The sequence below is a fragment of the Mandrillus leucophaeus genome, unplaced genomic scaffold, assembly GCF_000951045.1.
Source record: "Mandrillus leucophaeus isolate KB7577 unplaced genomic scaffold, Mleu.le_1.0 Scaffold152, whole genome shotgun sequence".
Classification (NCBI taxonomy): domain Eukaryota; kingdom Metazoa; phylum Chordata; class Mammalia; order Primates; family Cercopithecidae; genus Mandrillus; species Mandrillus leucophaeus.
In genome coordinates this window covers 1,166,994-1,188,110 of record NW_012101499.1, presented here as the reverse complement: position 1 = coordinate 1,188,110, position 21,117 = coordinate 1,166,994, and the positions used below count along the sequence as shown (strand labels likewise).

Sequence of the window (21,117 nt, the reverse complement as noted above, 5' to 3'; positions counted from 1 at the left end):
GCCAAGATTGCACCATTGCATTCAAGGCTGGACGACAGGAGTGAAACACTGTCTCAAAAGATATATATACATATACATACATACACACACACACACACACACACACACACATACACCTATCCCTGATGCATAACTGAAGTCTAATGAAAGATTAATGGAAATCTAATCTATGGGTAAGATTTCTTATCAGATCCAAGGAAGCCCATGAGTTAAAGTCCACTTTGTTTTCTATACCATGTGCCAGTTGTAAAAATATCTTAGCATGGTTTATATAATGGATTTCCAAATATGTGACCCTCAGAGTTACATCCTAGTGTTTGCAAAAATGAGAAAGTCACCCTAACACTAACAGAATGCCCTTCCTTAGCACAGAACAGCTACAGCCAATTCATGCCCACTTAGTAGAGTTCATGGTACCCACTCTCAAAGAAGAAATTATTACCACAAAATCTGAACAAAAAAATATTCAGATCCCACTGCCCTGCATATGGGAATACACATCATTCAACTGGGCAGGTGTAATGGAACCTTCAAAGCATTCCTCAACTTCTGACATTCTCTGTGGTTCCAAGGACGCCTGACCTTACCTGCCCTTCTTCCTCAATGTCCATCTTCCACTCCACACAGCTTCTCTCAGCCTAGGCCAGGTCCTGGGGATAGGAAATTCTCTACAAACAACACAAATATCTTGTTAATAAATGCAGTCTGTCTTAATACTACACAATATGCATTGTTTCCATCCCCAAATGAACTTGTGATTAAATGTCCATGCAACACAGAAATGTCTGAAGAGAGAGGTAGAGGGGTCGCAGAGGATGCATGGGTGAAGGAGGTCCCTCCCTCGGGTTATGATACCCAGCATGCAGTCTGGTTGGCCCCTCCCTTTCAGGAAGTTCAACGAGGATGCACACCCAGGCTCATGCACACAGAATACATACATAGAGTTGGGATGGAATGCACATAGATAAGGATGCTCAGAGACATGATGGAATGGAAGGATTGTGTGGCGAAAGTTTTTACCTTGGGCTTCTGTTTTCTGAGAGTATTTATAGAATGTTGGAAGCCAGAAGTGACTTGAGAGCTGAGTTTTACCAAGCCTTCCAAGCGAACTCTTAGAAGAGAAGACAGGGTGGACAGAGTTGCAAAGCTGTGCTGAGGTCTCGTCTGGCCTGCTGTCCTTCAAGGTGAAGATGAAACCCACTGTGCAGAGGGCTGGCAAGCAGACCACCACCACGCATGCCAGGTTATGATTCTCACCAACATCTTCAGGCATCTCCAGGCTCCTGCTCCCTTCTTCATCTCACCAGGGCTTGTTTGCCCTTTTGTTCAGACTCAAAGCTCTACTGAATGCTTAACACTTTCATACCAAGATCACATGGTTACTCAGCCAACTTCTAAGCAAAGTCGCTCCCATGAAACATCCAACAGAAAAATATGTAATTTCATAGCATTCAGTCCACTCATGTACTGATGGCTGATCCGCATGTTCCTTCATTTATACCTATGCCTCATTGTTTTTTTAAGATAAGCAGGCAACACTCTGAACTGCAATACACACACACTGACATCAGTGATAAATGTCTCCTCAGAACCCAGCCAGCACACTGAAAAAGAACCAAAAGGAAATACCTTTCCAAAAGAAAGACATTTTCCTTTCACAAGTTTAATTTGGCTTTCAAACTAAGAAGACTTTATGCATATTCCTGGGGAGTTTTCAAAACACCTCAATTCTGAAGTAGAGTCCTCACATTTTTGTATACAAAGTAAAATATTGGGAGTGAAGTTCAGCTGCAGGGACAAAATTTTAAATTAAACAGATAAATAGGGACTAACTATCTGCTTATAAAATATTTTTTAATAAAAGTTGTGACTGGAGTGCCTTTGGAAACCAGTTTTCCTGGTGCTGCCTGTATAATATAACCTAATTAGGACATTAGATTTCCCTATAAACTATAAACTTCCAAGAATGTCTTTAGTATATAAAGTAAACCATGGCAGTGGAGTTTAATCACAGGTACGTTTAACACTTAGTTACCATGGAGACCTTAAAAGCTCCACAGTGTGCTACATTTACAAGACATTGCTGTGTATTCTTCAACTGGATGCAAAGGGTTTCATTCTGAAGTTGATTTGTCAAATTGTTTCCTTTGAGTGACCTCTAGCTATTAGCTAAAGTAAGAAACATGTCACCTGCTAAAAATGATGAAAGAGACAGAAAGCATCATGGAGACAAGCAAATGTAGCTTTCAAGAAGTCTAATAAAACCCAAGACAATTCTGGCACAACTAGAATTCAACACCAAGTTTCTTAAGTACAAGAATCATGCTTCATTTTGCCCCATTATGCTGCTTCACCTTCCCAAAAATCTAAATGGAATGGGATTGAAGAAAGACATCAAAACCTCCAAACCCAACAATGTCTGTTCCAACTGCTTTTTTCTACAATGTTATTATTACTTCTGCCCATTTGGGTTGTACCCCAGAGAGTCCCAGGAGTTGTATCCTCATCAACGAGCAAACTGGAATTATTCACTTGCTCCCCCACCCCACGACTACCTCAAGGAGCAGGACTTGTTCTGTGCCCCTCAAATGCCCCTCAATCATTTATGAATACACCTTTCTCCAACACTGAGAGGCCTAGCAAAGCAGGACAGCCACATTGTCCAGTGTGTTGTGTGTGCACAATCAGTAGTAGATGCTTAATAATTACATCAGGAGAACTAAAATGGCATGAAATCACCTCAGAAATCCTAGCATCTAGAAAGGGAACCTGGTAGGAATGGTTGACAGTTCTCTCCCAATTAACTGTCATTCCTTTAAAAACAACCACCACACAGGAGAACATGACCAATTTCACACAGTTCCCATATTCCTCCAGTCACTGGCACAGTGCTCTGCCCACCATGATGCCACTGGCATGCCTTTTCATGGGTAAGATGAATAAATGACTAAGAAAACACTCAGGCTTCTCTTTTAACCACAGTGCTCTCTATTCAAAATACCACTCCATTGTCTTTGAAATTTTCATAAACTATTTTCTACAAATATGTGGAAGTGGCTTTCTTCCTTCATGTAGATTACTGATGTTGGTACATGCATAACCTGTGTGTCTCAAGGCACTTAGGAAAGAGAGAAAAAAAAAAACAACATTAACTCTTTGACCATGAATTTCTTCAGTGAGGAGAAAGAGGTATTATTATGGTACTTACAACAGAATTGAGGTGTGTATGTTTCTCAGCAGCTAATGACTACAACCAGTTGCTTTCTGAAGCTCAATCTTTAGACTTGGCTTGCTAATCCAAACGTATACAATAGAATGATTTGAATGAAGTAAATATGAGGCATTTTTCTGAGGTCACTATTTAAATTAAGCTACTGCATAAGTGCCAAAGCAACCTAAGCTCCTTGACCACAGAAATGTAGCAGTTTCACAGACTCTGTCCTAGCTTTCCAGTTCTCCTCTTCAAGCTGGCTTGAAACTGGCATTTTTCTAAAGGTGTAAGCTCTACTAGAAGCTATACTAGAGTATAAAATTTTATTTTTAAAAATGCTTAAATATTGCCCCCCAAGAAGCTTTCATTCTACTTGGTGGTGGAGAATATATAAAACCTGTTCAAAGTCACAGACACCTTAAAGAATTGGTCTGCTTACTGAATGACCTACTCCCATGGCTGTTTCTGCTTCCAATTCTATGCATCTTACTCTCTGTGTATACTGTTGGAAAGTCTTTCTTGACATCTTGATTTTCTTTTTTAAAAAGTACATGGTTCAGTACATTTTAAAATACCAATCTTGTGTTACAGTTTCACACATTAAAGAAACAAACATAAATACTCAGCTGCTCCATATGTCTGCAGCTAAATTATAAAAAGAGCGTGCAAGGGCAGAGTGTCCTTCAAGGTACTGTGGTTGAGAGATATACATCACAAACATGGACGAACAAGCCCATGTCTTGAGATGAGAACAGTCCTGACTCACTGTCACCAGTAACCAACCCTCCAAGGGCTGGTCTTTTCCTCTAAAAATGTTTCAGCTGTTAACCTCTGAAATCCTTCCTTCTGAAGTAAAATCACAGGAGTCCATTTTCAAGAGAGCTTACCTGGTAATTTGTGTTCTTGTACTGAAGTCAAGAGACCTCATTGAGCGCAGAACTTCAATGCACCCCAAGTACTGCAAGGGGAAAAAATGTAAATCGTGAGCCCTGAGAGCTGAGATAAAGAGACAACTCCTAACTACACAAGGGCATTTTGGGGAGCCATATAGATTTCTTAAATCACATTTTAACTTTAAACTCTAGGGTGAGGCTTTGTTTTTGTTTCTATAAAAGCAATAACTCACAGCCACAAGAAAATATCGTGAGTGGTTAGATTGGCACTACACTGGATTTTTCTAAAATTAGTATTAGTATTTTCATCTTATTTGGATGTACACTTTTTAAAGCTTTTATGGAAGTATAACTTATATGCTGTGAAATCCAAGGATCTTAAATGTTTAATTCAATGATTGTTTAAACATACATTTGCCATGAAACTACCACCCAGACCTCAACATTGCATTTCTAGTCTTTTATGAGGCTTCTACAGGTTTACATTTTTTAGAGAAAGAATGAAAACATGATATGACCAACATTTTCATCAACATTAAATGTCATTATCTAATAAACATATTTTGGGTTCTATGAACTATAGATTACCCTCAAAGGTGATTTACTTTGGTTTATCAGAGGGCCCTCTTCTGCATGATCATAAATTTTTAGAAGCTCAGATTTATACATCTAAATGTATAGCTAAATTTTGATCAGTTTCACACATGAAAATGTACATGTGTAAGTATATGGACATAACTAAAGTTATGGATAAAGAACTAGATCCAATATTTATGTTCCAAAGCCCTTGGGGAGTTTGAAGATACAGATGTTTTAGATAAATGCCTTAGATTTAGCAGGAGGAGATTTCATGGTATGGTACAGAAAAAACTGCATTTGAATTATTTAGAAAATGTGAATTGGAGGCTGGCTTTGTCATATCTTCTTATAAAATTTTAAAAAATATCTGAGCCTGTCTGTACACCCATAAATGTGATTATTACTCCCACCATTGCACCAGTACCAATATCACTAGTCACTAAGATATGTGAAGACCACAACAAACTTTGCAGACTCAGGGGATTACCATACCTAACACCATTAGAGTTATATGACTACCACAACAAACATTATCATGGAATTACTTGAATACCTCAACCACCGTGGCTGCGTTAAGAGAATATCACTACCAAGGCAGATATTTGAATAGCACCACCACCATCACAGTTATGTGAATTCCATGACCAATGTCATAGAGAAATATGAATTAGGCTACCCTCAACATTGCAGAGTTATGTGATTACAACAACCAACATCACGAGTTCATGTGAATAATAGGACCAATGTCACAGAGTTATGTGAATACCACCAGCATCAAAGCCACAGAATTATCCAAATACCAGAGCCACCATTGCAGAGTTACATGAAAACCATGACCTATGTCACAAAGTTATATGAATACCACAACTGACAACAGAGTTATCTGAATACCATGAACATCAATATCATAGAATTATGGGAATACCACCACCACCATGCTGTTCCAGAATTATGAGAATTATGAAAATACCACAAAAAAAAAAAAAACCAACGTGGCAGTTACACGAATACCACCACTATCATTGTGGAATTATGTAAATATGCCAATGCCATAGAGTTATTTGAGAACTATGAACAATTCAGAGTTATGTTAACACTATCATCACCATTACAGAGTTGTGTAAATACCTGCCCCACCACGGATGTATACAGCCAGCCCTACATGTGTGCAGGTCCCACATTCACAGATTCAACAAACTGTGGATTGAAAATAGAAAGAAAAACAATAAAAGCAATGCAAATAAACAATATAGTAACAACTATTTACACAGCATTTATATTAGGTATCATAAATAATCTAGAGAGGATTCAAAGTATAAAGGAGGCTATGCACAGGCTACATGTAAATACTATAACATATTATATAAGGGATCTGAGCATCTATGGATTTTGGTATCCTACAGGGTCCTGAAACCACTCCATGGATGCTAGGGAATGAGAATATTTATATAAATAACATGACTAGAGTCACAGAATTATGCAAACACTCCATCCATTATCACAGAGTTAAGTGAAAACTATGACCAATGTTGCAGAGTTATATAAATACCACCACCATTGTTGCAGTTATGATTTGCAACCTCATCCAACATTACATGTTTATAAGAATACCACCAGCAGTAACACCGCAGTTACATGCATATAATCCCCACCACTATCATAAAATTAGGTGAATACCACTACCACTGATGTTGCAGCATGATGTGAATGCCACATTCAACATGACAGAGCCATGCGAATAGGCAACCAATTATGGGAATATCACCCACATTACCATCACAGGATTATGGGAATAGCACAACCAAGTTGCAGGGCTATTTGAATACCATGACTAACATCACAGTTATATGAATATCATGACCACCAGAGTAGAGTACCACCTGCATCAACTTCACAGAATATATGAATAACATGACTGACATCTCAGAGTTAGATGAGTATTGCCTCCTCTGTCATTGCAGAGTCATGTCAATGCCACCACTAATAACCTCACAGATTTATTAGAATGACACAGCCAATTTTGCAGAGTTATCCATATACGACCATGACCGATACCACAGAATACTGTGAATACCACCATGACCAACACCACAGAGCTACATGAATACCACCAATGAAAATGATGCAAAATTATGTGAATCCCATAACCTGCAATGGAGTTATATTGACACCATGTTCACTGTCAGAGATATTATAAATACCACAACCACCAATGCTGCAAAATTGCATGACTATCATGGCAAATGTCGTGGGTTCATGTGAATACCACTGCCACCAATAGAGAATTATGTATATACCATCATCAGCAATGTCACAGTGACATGTGAATATCACCAGCAGCACCAATGCATAATTATGTTAACACTATGATCATCTCAGAGTTGCATGCACATCATTGTGAACTGCACAATGCACGTCAACCCTACTACTACCAACATTGCAGAGTCACGCAAATACCAGGACCACTTTCAAAAGATTGTGTGAACACCATGAGTAATGTCATTGAGTTATATGACCACCAGCAACAACACTGTAGTGTCACATGAACAGCAATGACAATGTCACAGATTTACCTGAATACAACCGCCACTCTTGCACTTAGAGTAACACAACCACCACCATCATCACAGAACTATGTGAAGACAATGATCAGTATCACAGTTATGTGAACAGCACCATAAATATTGCAGAAATATGTAAATACTACCAACACCAACGTCACAGTGTTAGGCAAGTACCACAATTAATTTCACAATTATGTGACTATCAGCAGCAGAACCATAGCACAGTTATGTGTGTACCACCATCAATGTTGCAAAATTACATAATACTGTGGTGAAGGTTGCAATATGGGACTATTAGGACAAATTTCACAATTATGTGAATCCCACCATCAACTCCAATATTGCAGTCATGTAAATACCACAACCATGAGTGCAGAATTACATAAACATCACCAACAACAATGTCACCATGTTATGAGACTAACACTACCACAGTGTTGCACAATCATGTCAATGCCACAGCAAATGTTGCAGAGTTATGTGAACACCATGACAAACTTTGCAGTCTGTGACCACCATCATGGTGTTATGTGAATACAACCAACATCACAGAGTGACGTGGATACACCTCCACCACTATCACAGAGTTACGTGAATACAACCACCACCACCACCACAGAGTTTATGGATACTGTGGCTATTGCCACAGAGTTGTGTGGATACCACAACCAAAGCTGCAGAAATATGTGAATACCACCAACACCAACACCACAACATCAACAGACATAGAAACCACAACTGGCATCACAGTTATGTGAATACCATAAAAAATGATGCAAAACTGTCAATATCAACACTCAGAGTTATATGAATACCATGACCTCCCATGTCACAGTTATGTTAGCACCATAAACAATGATGCAAAACTATGTCAACACCAACACTCAGAGTTATGTGAATACTATGACTTCCATGTCACAGTTATGTGAATACCGTGAACAGTATCACTGAATTACGTAAATACCACCACCAACATCACAGAATTATGTGAATACCTCCATCAATGTCACAAAGTGAAATGAATACCATCAACAACATGGCAGAATTATGTGGATACCATGACAATACTGCAGTTATATAAGTGCCACCGACACCGTAACAGAGAGATGTTTGTACCACATCCACCAGCACAGAATCATGGGAATGCCACCGTCACCACTAATCACATCAATAACAATAAGCATTGCAGAGTTATGTAAATATGACCATAATCAGCATCACAGATTTTTGGGATAATGCCCTGCTCCTCTGTCATAAGGTAATGTTAGGATCACAACTGAGGTTACAGATTTATGTAAATATCACAATGTAGATATTGAAAAGTGATGTGGTTACCACCCACTAACACATAGTCAGAGAATTATGTAAAGACCACCACTTCTTTTACAGAGTTATGTATAGCCTGGGCCTAATTTCTTGGAGTTATATTACCACCAGCACCACCTTTGCAGTGAATGTGAATACCAGCACCAATGTCACAGACCTGAATTGCCCTCTCAAGGGTGTGCAGCAATTTGTCCTCTCAGCACCCGTGCATAAGCAAGCACAGTGGTCTCTGTCCTTCCCAAGACTGCAGTGTCAATCTTTTGAATCTTTGCCAAGGATAAGCAAAAGTAACTCATTCTGTTTTAGTTTGCATTTCCCTCAAATCTAATAAGGTGATTTTTCTCACATGCTTATTAGCCATTTGCATTTCTTTTTCTGTTATTTGATTGTTCATATCTTTCTGCCCAGTTTTCAATTCAGTTATTTATGTTTTTCTTTTAGATTAATTGATGTTAACTTCTTATTCAATCATTTTTCTTTTGGTGGCATCTACATTTTATCTGACAAAAATTACTGCTTTCAGTTGTTAGAGGTATTTTGGGAAAAAAGAAAATTATGACTGTAGGTAATTACTATAATCATAGATGTTGGTTGTTTTCTAGATGGCTTCTGAGAGTCTTGTTTTGCTTAAGAAGGTCTTCCTGACCTTAAGTTCTTACTAATATTCTTTTCACCTTTATTTTAATAATATTTATCATTTATGCATTCGTTTGTTTATTTAATGTTTTTCATTTAGCTTTTCAATTCATTTGAAATGCATTGGTCTACATAGGATACGGCAGGAGTTATGATATTTAGCTGCCAGATGGACTGTCACTCATGTTCATACCACTTATATAATAAGTCATCTATTTCTTCCTGAACTAAGGTACCAACTTGGCAGTATATTAAATTCCTATTTCTGTGTAGATGTTTACCTGAATTCTATTCTGTTTGTCAACTGCTGTCCCCTGTATGTACTTTTCCTTAAGAGATTTAAAATCATTTTGTGAAGTTTCCTTACTCCTCAAAAATGATTTAGATTCTTATTGAAATGTCATATTATAGCCTATACTTTTCTTCTACAGTGTATTCCAAAGCACTTTTTTTTTCAAACATTGGTCACCACTGGGAGTGAGAGTTTAATTTTTTTCCATTCCATCTCTATCTACCTTTTTTTTTTTTTTTTTTTTTGCTAACAGAGACAAAAATGTATTGACTTAGGGTAAAAAGAGAAAACTCAAGCAGTGGGCTCCCAAGATGTACAAAACTGGATTATGAAAGCTGAACAATGGAGCCCAGAAAATCTCCTAGTGCCAAAACGACTGAAACACAAATGGAAATGTAAAGTGTTAGAGTTTAGATCCATCTGCCTCATAGGAATTCCAGAAAAAGAAAATTTTAAAAAGAAGAAAAGAAATATTAAAATATCAGAAAACAAAATGTTTAGAGACAGGGGTGGTCACATTTTCATGGCTCCCAGGAAAAATGTGAAGAAAGATGCACTCATAGAACACAATAGCCTCATTTCAGGACACACAGATAAAGAGAGAAACATTCTAAAAGTTTTCCAGGAGTAGGAAAAAAAAAAGACAGGTTACTTAAAAAGGTAGGAGGCGTGGAATAATGTTAGTGTTCTATTTCAGCACCAAATACATGAAGACAAATAACATAATCAAAAGTCTGAAGAATAGAAATATTGAGCCAAGAATCTTATATGCACCCAAACTAGCATCCCAGTAGGAGGGCAAAGCAAGGACTCAGAAAGTTAACCACCCACAGACACTCTGAAGGAATTATTCCAGAAAAACAATGAATACAAAGAAGAGGAGGATATGGGCTGCAAGAAACAATGACGATAAAAGAATCAGTAAAAGTTGCAGATACACCTTATGCCTTAATAATTATTGATGCGTAACTTTAAATATGTATTTTTTACAATGATCAGAAACTAGTATCTCAGGAGATCTAAATATGGTAGATAAGGGAATGACGGCAAGGATAGGTAGGAGAAGAAAAGGTAAAGCATGCCAAGGGCTGTTCAGTTTTGCAGAGGTAGATCCAGAACTGATTAGTTCTAGGTAGCAGTAAAAAATTATGTTTATATATGTGTGTAAAAATTTATATACCACTGTAAAAATAAGAATAGAATAAGAGACCTTCAAACTACTACAAAACAAAAGAAAAAATAGCCCAGCCAGTAAAAAGAAGGGATACAAATAGAATATGCACAGATGAAAGGCAAAGATAAAATATAAACGTCAGCAATAGTTCCCAATACCTCAGTAATCACAATAACCATAAATGCATCAAACCTGTCAATTAAAAGTCAAAGCCCTTATTTAACGTATGGGTTAAATAAAGTGATGAAAAAAAGACAAAGGAAATACTAAATACATAAAACATTCTATATCAGACAAATGCTAGCAAAAGAAAACGGGTTTAATGTGGGGAAATACCTTGTTTACAATAGCAAGAAAGAAAAAACATAAAATGAATTTAATGAGAAATGTACAAAATCAAATAGAAGAAAACTTTAATGAAAGATGAATAAATAAAAGAAAACATGCTTATGTGGAAAGACATGCCATGCTTCCTGGATTGGAAGATTCAATTGGAAACATGCCAATTCTTCCCCAGATTAATCTACAATTTAACTATGATAACAATTAAGTTCTAACAGCACTTTTCCCCCAGAACTTGGGAAAATAATTCTAAAGTATACGTAATGAAAGATGATCCTTAAGAACACAAAGATATTTCTGAAGAAGATAAAAAGGAACTTGTGAAAATAATGTGGGAACAGGTAAGTCATATAAGGAATTAGAAGACAGTCTAGGAGAAAGAGCACACAGGTCCATGGGAACCATTGAAAAAAAGATGAGCCATAAGGCGATGCTGTGATTAGCTAGTATATTAAGAAGAGAATCCATGGAGCAGCCCAGCCTAGCCCAGCGCCACTGTGCAAGGTTGTGTAAGGCGTGTGTTACTGTGGTGCAGAATGGGACATTCTCCCCGCATGTCCAGCATACCCCATACACAAATATAAAGGCTAAAATGGTTAAAGAGCCAAACCTAAGAAACAAGATATAAAAGCGTTATAAGAAACTAGAGAATAATATTTTTATAACAAGACCCAAAACTCAAAGGCCATAAGTGAACTCATGAAAATCAATAGTTTTTGTAAAACAAAACAAATGACATAGGTAGCATGAAAAGGCAAGTAAAAGATTGAGAAAAATGTAATAAATTGAACAAAAACTTTAATATCCAGGGTACTCAAAGAGTTTCTGTGAGTCATTAAGTCAGTCCATCAACTCCATAGAAAAAAATAGGCAAAGGGTACAAAAAGGAAATTCACAGAAGAAAGGCAATTGGCCAATATACATCTGTAAAGACTAGTAATCTGAGAAATTAAAATTAACGCTGAAAAAGATACAATTTTTCACCCAGCAGAATGGTCAAATTTGGTGAGAACACAGGAAAATGTGCCTTCTCACATATTCTTCGAGCAAATGTACTTTGATGAGGCCTTCTTGGAAGACTATTTGGAAGTATCTATGGATATACAAGAGATGCACTTGCCCTTTGACCCACTAACTTTATTTGTAGAACTCTATTCATGTGTACATGCATAAAACTGTAAAGATATTTGTTTCTTTCCTATACAGAGTGAGATTTTAGAATCTGGGCCACAATTCCGAGAGACACAATCTGGAATGCCATAACCCCAAATGCTGAAATCCCAGAAAGATCAAAATCCCAAAGACACAATTTTGGAAAAATATTAATTATTTAAAATAAAATAAACATAACATTTATTAAAAACTAAAAATTATTTAAAATAAATTTATTTACATTTTAAAAGAGGATTTAGTTGAGAAACATAAAAACACCACTGAACACTTCATAGGCCACTAGGCCTATTGCCTATAAACTAGGCAATAATAACATACATATTTTTTGCAAGCATAAACACTTAGGTATGCTAACAACAGTTACATGGGTGTAAGTTATGGGCCTACAAATCATATTCATATTCTTAAAGCTTATATAACTGCTGTCATCTGAACTATTGTGATGGACAATCTAAGACTTTTAATGAGATCAATCAAAAACTGTGATGGGTCACTACCACATATGCAGTCACCCAAAGAACCGAGATCAAGAAATTCTTTCACCAATGCAAATGCACAAAAAGAAGGAAGTTTCAATTTTTTTTTTTTTTCTTGAGATGGAGTTTCACTCTTGTTGCCCTGGCTGGAGTGCAATGGTGCGATCTCAGCTCACCACAACCTCCGCCTCCCGGGTTCAAGTGATTCTCCTGCCTAAGGCTCCCCAGTAGCTGGGATTACAGGTAATGCGCCACCATGCCCAGCTAATTTTGTATTTTTAGTACAGATGGGGTTTCTCCATGTTGGTCAGGCTGGTCTCGAACTCCCAACCTCAGGGGATCTGCCCACCTTGGCCTCCCAAAGTGCTGGGATTACAAATGTAAGCCACTGCGCCGCCTGGAAGTTTCAATGTTTTTAAGCACACACACAATGCTTACACACAAAGTCAATGTTGTGATACTGCACTTGTGTAGAGTCAAATTTGCATGAAAATGCATAAAACGAATTCGAACTCTCTAAAAGTCTTTACACAATTTATACTTCCAGTATTGGAAACGATCCAAAGATGAAATGCATAGCATGGTGAATTATAAACAAATAATGCTAACAATTTAAAGTAGTGGGGGAAAAGATTTTAAATACTTTATAAACCTAAAAAGAAAATTTGATATGAAGAAGCATATTATAAGGATAAATTATAGCAATTGCACAGAGTTAGTCCATAAGAGCTGGCCAACTTTCACTATCATTAACTATATTTGGAAGTCTTGCATCATGATAAACTACTGCTTTTTTCTTTTAGGTCATGGCTCTCCTTGGAGAATAAATTCACATTCATTTTCTCCATGGTGATGCTCTTGAAATTCTTCCATAATTCTATATACTCCAACACAAGAATTCCCTATTAAATTTTTTCATCTTCTGAGCCATGCTTCTATGTTGTTTTGGACACCTGGAAATCCATTTCACATGCACTCATATACAGACCACACATTTGGTGAAAATAATACCAGTGATAGAACAGCCACACCATTGCATAAAAGTCCTCTTGTCCTATCATACACATAATTACTTCTGAAGCAGTCAGTAACTCTGCAACCCTCTTCAGGCAAATGAAGCTTTAATTCACTAAAAGCTCCTGGAATGTCACTAGTTGGCAGGAATGCCAATGCAGAAAAATGATGCATTTTTAAAATTTTCATCATTGCCATATCATGTGGCCAATCCACTCATCTGAATTGTCTACCAAATGCATTGGGCTGAATTGAAAAGAACAACCTTTATTAGTAATAACTTGAAATTCACTTTTAGAAGGCTTGACAACACCTATTTCCAAATCTACCATTATGGCTTAGGGATTTAATTAAATGTTGGGGATTTTAGACCAAATGCAACAATTTTTAAAACAATGCACACTTAGATTCTCCAAAAGACACCAGTACTTCCTCCACATTCTATTAGTTAAAGCAAGTCACGAGGTTAGCCAGATTCATGGGGAGGGGGGCCACCTAAGGGTATGAACCTGAGAAGACTTGGCTCACTGAGTCAACCTTTGGAGACAAGTGGGCAGAGAGGAGACTTGGAGGGAGCAGGTGCTGCTAGGGTGGGGAGTCAGGTAGGGGAGTAGGAATTGTGGGAAAGAGGACTTTTACCTCTAAATCTTCTGTTACCAAGGGATGGGCTTGCTTCCCGATCAGCATAGAAACCAATACTATGGCACCAGCTTTTGTGAAAAGAAAGGCTTTATGGCAAGTCAACTGGCAAGGAGACAGGAGGCAAGGCTCAAATCTGACTCTTCAAACTGGGAGTGGTCATGCTTTTATGGCATTGCTAACTAGTCCCAGGTGATGCCAATGAAGCCGATCTGCCAGGTGGGTGATGTTACCAATTAGGAGTTTGAAGCTTTTCCCCATTGCATATGCCTGGGCTACGTGATACAATTTTGGCTCTGCACCGTCGCTAACAACTTAAGCAATGGTTAATCAGCTTCAGCTGGTTCTGTGGTTATACTTCTGTTTTGTTTAAACAGGTTGTAACAAGAATGTGTTTACTAATTACTTGCACAACTTCAAATAGTAAAAAAATTAAAAATATTTTCCACCAAAAAAGACCATGCTTAATAAAATTAGACCTCCATAGTGTGATCAGAATTGCTCACAAAACAACCAATGGATATCTGGTGACTACAATTTGAAGCCATCTGGAACCTCCCTCCTCAATGATCCTCTTGAGGGTCATCTCATTCTGATGAAGGATGGAAGAGGGAAGGGGAGGCAGTGAGACCAGCCAGCTTTCTTCCTCTGACAAGTCTCAGGTGGGCTTGTCCATGTTCATCATTTAAATTCTTCCTCCTGGCTTCAGGAATTGGTCACGGATGGGTGTGTGATCCCAGCCAAGCCAGTGTGTCAAGATCTGGGGGGTGTCGCTAGAACTGCCTGGAGCACCAACTGCTTTTTGTTTTTGACAAAGTCAAACCCAGCTTCAGAGAGCTACACATCATTCCATCCCCCTGTTTCTCAGCCACCAAACTTTCCTGACCAGAGGAGGTTAGAAGAATTCATGGATCATTAACCCTGGTGACTTCTACCTTCAGTGACTATTAGAGCCATCTTCTGAAATCCATTTGGAATTATGGTGTGCCCAGACCTGTTGTTTCCAAGCAAGGCCCATAAATGGGAATGTTATCCATGCTAGATCTGATGGAAAATCTATTATAATGTGAACATTTTATTGTTATTATGCTGACTAATTTGCCTTTTAGGCATCTGGTACTGGGCAAAAAGGAGTCTCTTAAATGACTTTAAAATATTTAAGCAATCATTCAATTGTAGCTAATAATAATAGAAGCATTTGTTTCCTAATTACATATAAAAACTCCTGCATTGTCAACAAACATATGAAAAAAAAAAGCTCATCGTCACTGGTCATCAGAGAAATGCAAATCAAAACCACAATGAGATACCATCTCATGCCAGTTAGAATGGTGATCATTTAAAAGTCTGGAAACAACAGATGCTGGCAAGAATGTGGAGAAATAGGAACACTTTTACACTGTTGGTGGGAGTGTAAATTAATTCAACCATTGTGGAAGAGTGTGGCGATTCCTCAAGGCTCTAGAACCAGAAATACAATTTGACCTAGCAATCCCATTACTAGGTATATACCCAAAGAATTATGAATCATTCTACTATAAAGACACATTAACACATATGTTTATTGCAGCAATATTTACAATAGCAAAGACTTGGAACCAACACAAATGCCCATCAATGATACACTGGATAAAGAAAATGTGGCATATGTACATCATGGAATACCATGCAGCCATAAAAAAGAATGAGCTTATGTCCTTTACATGGACATGGATGAAGCTGGAAACCACCATCCTCAGCAAACTAACACAGGAACAAACCAAACACCACATGTTCTCACTCATAAGTGGGAGTCGAACAATGAGAACACATAGACATAGGGAGGGGAACATCACACACCAGGGCCTTCAGTGGGTGAGGGGAAGGGGAGCGAGAGCATTAGGATAAATACCTGATGCATGTGGGGCTTAAAACCTAGATGACAGGTAGATAGGTGCAGCAAACCACCATGGCACATGTCTACTTATGTAACAAAACCTGCACATTCAGCACATGTATCGCAGAACTTAAAGTAAAATAAATAAGAAATCTGAAAAAAGGACAAAAATATCTCCCACATCACTCAATTAAAGGTGCATCTGCACCTGTTAGGATGTTCTGGTAGGGAGGAACTAAATCTTGCATTGCATTCAAAGACCTTAGAATTTACTAGTCATGCCCGAAAAAGTCATCATGTGGGGCAGCAAAAGAAATACACAGAAGCCAGAACTAGAGATTAACTGCTGGGATTCAAGAAAGGGTACCATGGAACAACATACATGGGAGCTGTGGGTCTGCAGCAGTGGGTCTCCAAGTGCTCAGGCCAGCAGCATCAACATCAAACAGAGCTTGTTAGGAACACAAATCCCAAACCTCCTGCAAGCTTTCCAGGAAATTCTGATGTCCAGTCAAGTGTGAGATCTATCTGTATGAGACATCTAAATTTCCGAGCTTGCTTTGTCTTGTCAGTGTTGTACAGTTCAGGCCAGATAAGTTCAAATCTTGGTTCTTTAATTGTTTAACATTAGTTGTTTTTTTCAATTAAGTCTCCTTGAACCTCATTTTTCTTAAATGAGAACAGTGATGACGGTATCTGCTTTCTGGATTTATTGTAAGTCTAAGTATCTCACACAGCTCCTGGCACACCATATTGTCAGAGGCGTTTGAACCAGAGCAACTCCATCTTGAATAGAAGCTGGGTAAAATGAGGCTGAGACCCAAAGGGCTGTGTTCCCAGAAGGTTAAGGCATTCTTAGTCACAAGATGAGATAGGAAGTCAGCACAAGATACAAGTCATAAAGACCTTGCTAATAAAACAGGTTGCAGTAAAGAAGACCCACCAAAAGCAAGATGGTGATGAGAGTGACCTCTGGTTGTCCTCACTGCTACACTCCCACCAGCGCCATGACAGTTTACAAATGCCAGACAATGTCAGGAGCTTACTTTATATGGTCTTAAAAGGGAAGGAACCCTCAGTTCCAGGAATTGCCCACCCGCTTCCCAGAAAACTCATGAATTATCTACCCCTTGCTTAGCAAATAATCAAAAAATAACCATAAAAATGGGCAACCAGTAGCTCTTGGGGCTGCTCCGCCTATGTAATAGGCATTCTTTTATTCCTTTACTTTCTTAATAAACTTGCTTTCATTTTACTCTATGGATTTGCTTCATATTATTTCTTGTGCAAGATCCAAGAACCCTTTCTTGGGGTCTGGATCGGGACCACTTTCAGGCAACATCTTTCCTGTGAACCATGGAAGGCACTATACTAAAGAGACCCCTGACCCAAAGGAAAATCATCTGCACACAACACCAATTGTCTGACTTTGGGTAAACAGAGTGCCTATACCCGGGTAAAGGATGAGATAGGGTTAGAGACCCAACTTAGAGGAGCTAGAGACTCTCCTAAGACAAAGTGGGTTAAAGGCCCTGCTTAATAAAAGGCAAGGATGAGTGACTGAACTTGGGTTCAAGGCCCAACTTAGGAAGGTTAGAGTCCTTCCTAACATTTAGTGGGTTAGAGGCCCCATTCAGTAAAGTCTCTCTCTGCTAAGAATGGATTTGGCACCACAGGATATTAACTGCTATTCTCTTTCAATTAATCTGCCTTGCACTCTTTGCTAATGGCTTGGGTGATGGGATTAAGCATGTACAAGATCATGGGACATAGGGAGCTTTTTTTTTCCCCAAAAGGGGAAACTTGAGAACTGATGGAACTGCTGTAAAAGATCCCTTCACTATGGACAAGTTGCCTCCTGAACTCTTGATTCAGCATTTCTGAGATGGGTGAGTCTTTCTCTGGTCTCCCTGGGGTCCTCACTTTCCCTACTCCGGACGCAGGCAATGTTTTTCTCCCTTCCCTTTTTTTCTTTCTGTGCAAACCAGCTGAATGAATGATAAAAATCACCATTTATCTCTTCTGTAAAGTTTTGATTTATTGGAAAAAGGATTTGTGAGGTTAGTCTTAAGCTGTCGTGAATCTGTTGTAGTTTGTGCTATGAAAGAGGGGTACCTTAGTATAGAACATGGCTTAGGACCCCATCAGCCTGCTGTTCAAGATGACCCAACAAACTGATCAGTTATGTCCTTGGGAGCTTGACCCTGTAACCATGTGGTGGTACTTTCTCTTAGTCTCTGCCACCCAGGGAACAGGAATTTTGGAATTCATGTCATAGTTAGCCCTAAAAATTGTCTTAGGCAGTTAAAAGCCTTACAAGCTCAAAATTGACTGCTTTAGGCTCCTTCTGGAAAAAGCAATGGAGACTGCCCAGTGCTGTAGCTCAATAGCTAAAGGCTTTCTTTTCAAAATGGTGGCCTGGGTTCAGGGTTCAATTTCTGGCTTGAGAAATGAGTCCTTTCTAGTTTGATATCTGTATGACCTTTGTCATTTTTAAATTCTTTTCCCCTCCCTGATGAACAACTTCTGGCTTCCCTTCTTGAATTTTTCCTTTCTCTAAGCACCTGGGAGGTTACCTTTGGTACAGTTCAAAAACCAGAAATATTGGCAGTTTGGCATGGCTAAAGTCTGGTAATAAGAGATTTAAAAGAATTTTTTTGAAACAGTACTACAGTTAAGTCAGTTTAATTAAAAGTGGATATTCAAGCTCTAACAGCCTGGGGTTCCTTGAGAAAAACAGGAGGTGCCCCACATACCCTGTTTTGGAAAAAAACCTCTGTTTTCCTCATGAAACCCCAGGAATTAAAAGTGGATAGATCCTTCTCAAAATCTGAGGCTCTGTTCTGTTTTGCATTGTGTTATCTGACGTGTTTGACTTTGGGAGGTGTCAGAAATTACTTTCCATTATGAAAGGGCTTTGGTATGCAATAACTAGGTAGGAAATATACTTTGGGGGATAGCTAATGGCAGTCATGGGGGGATACTTGCCTCTTCACTTGTTTGTATCAGAGAAGTATGTTCTTGGTCACCTAGAAGGAATGGCAATGTCCCCACTCCACCCCCACATTGAGAAATAAAACTCCCACAGGAGATGGGCTGAGTACCTCTTTTTGGAATATAGGACCCAGTATAAAAACGGGACTCTTAATTTTTGAGATCTGTTTTGCCTTCCCACTGTGCCTGCTTATTAGGCTGTAGAAATTGCATGCTTTCCTGGCCCTGTTCCTCCAAGGACTCCATCCTGAAACAAGTAATCCAATTAAGAAACTGGTAAATGAAAAATCATACAACTACTGGATCTTCTTCTGTCAGTGTATTTGTATGTGTTGTGTGTGTGATGTCTACATATGAAAGGACTTTGATTAATTGGTTTAAAAATAATAAGAGCTTAAATAAAATATTTTATCAGATAAGAAAAAAATATAATGCCTTTTGGTTCATGTGACCTTAGTAAGCTTTGAGAAATACAGGCAGTTTTAAAGATTATTAGTAAAATTAAAATGTCTTCAAAATTTAGACATTTGGTCTAAATGACTCAGGTCAGATATTAGGTTTGCTAAATGCTTTTAAAGTCATAAACTGCTACTTTGACTTTTAAAAATTGTTCAGAACAAAAGTCAGCAGAAACTTCTGCAGACTTAAACGTCCCTGTTTGACAGCTGTTCTCCCAGCATGGAGTTTGAGATCTGAGAATGGACAGACTACCTCCTCAAGTGGGTCCCTGACCCATGAGTAGCCTAACTGGGAGAAATCTCCCAGTAGGGGCCAACTGACACCCCATACAGCCGGCTGCCCCTCTGAGACTAAGCTTCCAGAGGAAGGATCAGGCAGCAACATTTGCCGTTCTGCAATATTTGCTGTTCTGCAGCCTTCCCTGGTGATACTCATGCAAACAAGGTCTGGAGTGGACCTCCAGCAAATTCCAACATACCTGCAGCTGAGGGTCCTGACTGTTAGAAGGAAAACTAACAAACAGAAAGGACATCTACTCTAAAACCCCATCTGTACGTCACCATCATCAAAGAAAGACCAAAGGTAGATAAAAACCACAAAGATGGGGAGAAAACAGAGCAGAAAAGCTGAAAATTATAAAAACCAGAGCACCTCTTCTCCTCCAAAGGAACGCAGCTCCTCACCAGCAATGGAACAAAGCTGGATGGAGAATGACTTTGACGAGTTGAGAGAAGAAGGCTTCAGACAATTGGTAATAACAAACTTCTCCGAGCTAAAGGATGATGTTCGAACCCATTGCAAAGAAGCTAAAAACCTTGAAAAAACATTAGATGAATGGCTAACTAGAATAAACAGTGTAGAGAAGACCTTAAATGATCTGATGGAGCTGAAAACCATGACACGAGAACTACATGATGCATGCACAAGCCTCAGTAGCTGATTTGATCAAGTGGAAGAAAGGGTATCAGTGATTGAAGATTAAAGTAATGAAATGAAGTGAGAAGAGAAGTTTAGAGAAAAAAGAGTAAGTAAAAATAAATGAACAAAGCCTCCAAGAAATATGGGACTATGTGAAAAGACCAAATCCACGTCTGATTGGTGTACCTGAAAGTAATGGGGAGAATGGAACCAAGTTGGAAAACACTCTGCAGGATATTATCCAGGAGAACTTCCCCAACCTAGCAAGGCAGGCCAACATTCAAACTCAGGAAATACAGAGAACACCACAAAGATACTCCTTGAGAAGAGCAACTCAAAGACACGTAATTGTCAGATTCACCAAAGTTGAAATGAAGGAAAAAACGTTAAGGGCAGCCAGAGACAAAGGTCAGGTTACCCACAAAGGGAAGCCCATCAGACTAACAGTGACTTTCTCAGCAGAAACTCTACAAGCCAGAAGAGAGCCAATATTTGACATTCCCAAAGAAAAGAATTTTCAACCCAGAATTTCATATTCTGCCAAACTAAGC

At 38.6% G+C, this 21,117-nt stretch overlaps 1 protein-coding gene across 1 annotated transcript in view; it reads right to left on the bottom strand.

The window, feature by feature from the left end:
- Positions 1 to 21,117, bottom strand: part of SHC3 (SHC (Src homology 2 domain containing) transforming protein 3) — a 133,184-nt gene that overhangs the window by 95,238 nt on the left and 16,829 nt on the right. The window contains exon 2 of the mRNA XM_011975222.1: positions 4,099 to 4,169. Within this exon, the coding sequence (XP_011830612.1) occupies positions 4,099 to 4,169 (71 nt within the window). The remainder of the gene's footprint in view (positions 1 to 4,098; positions 4,170 to 21,117) is intronic.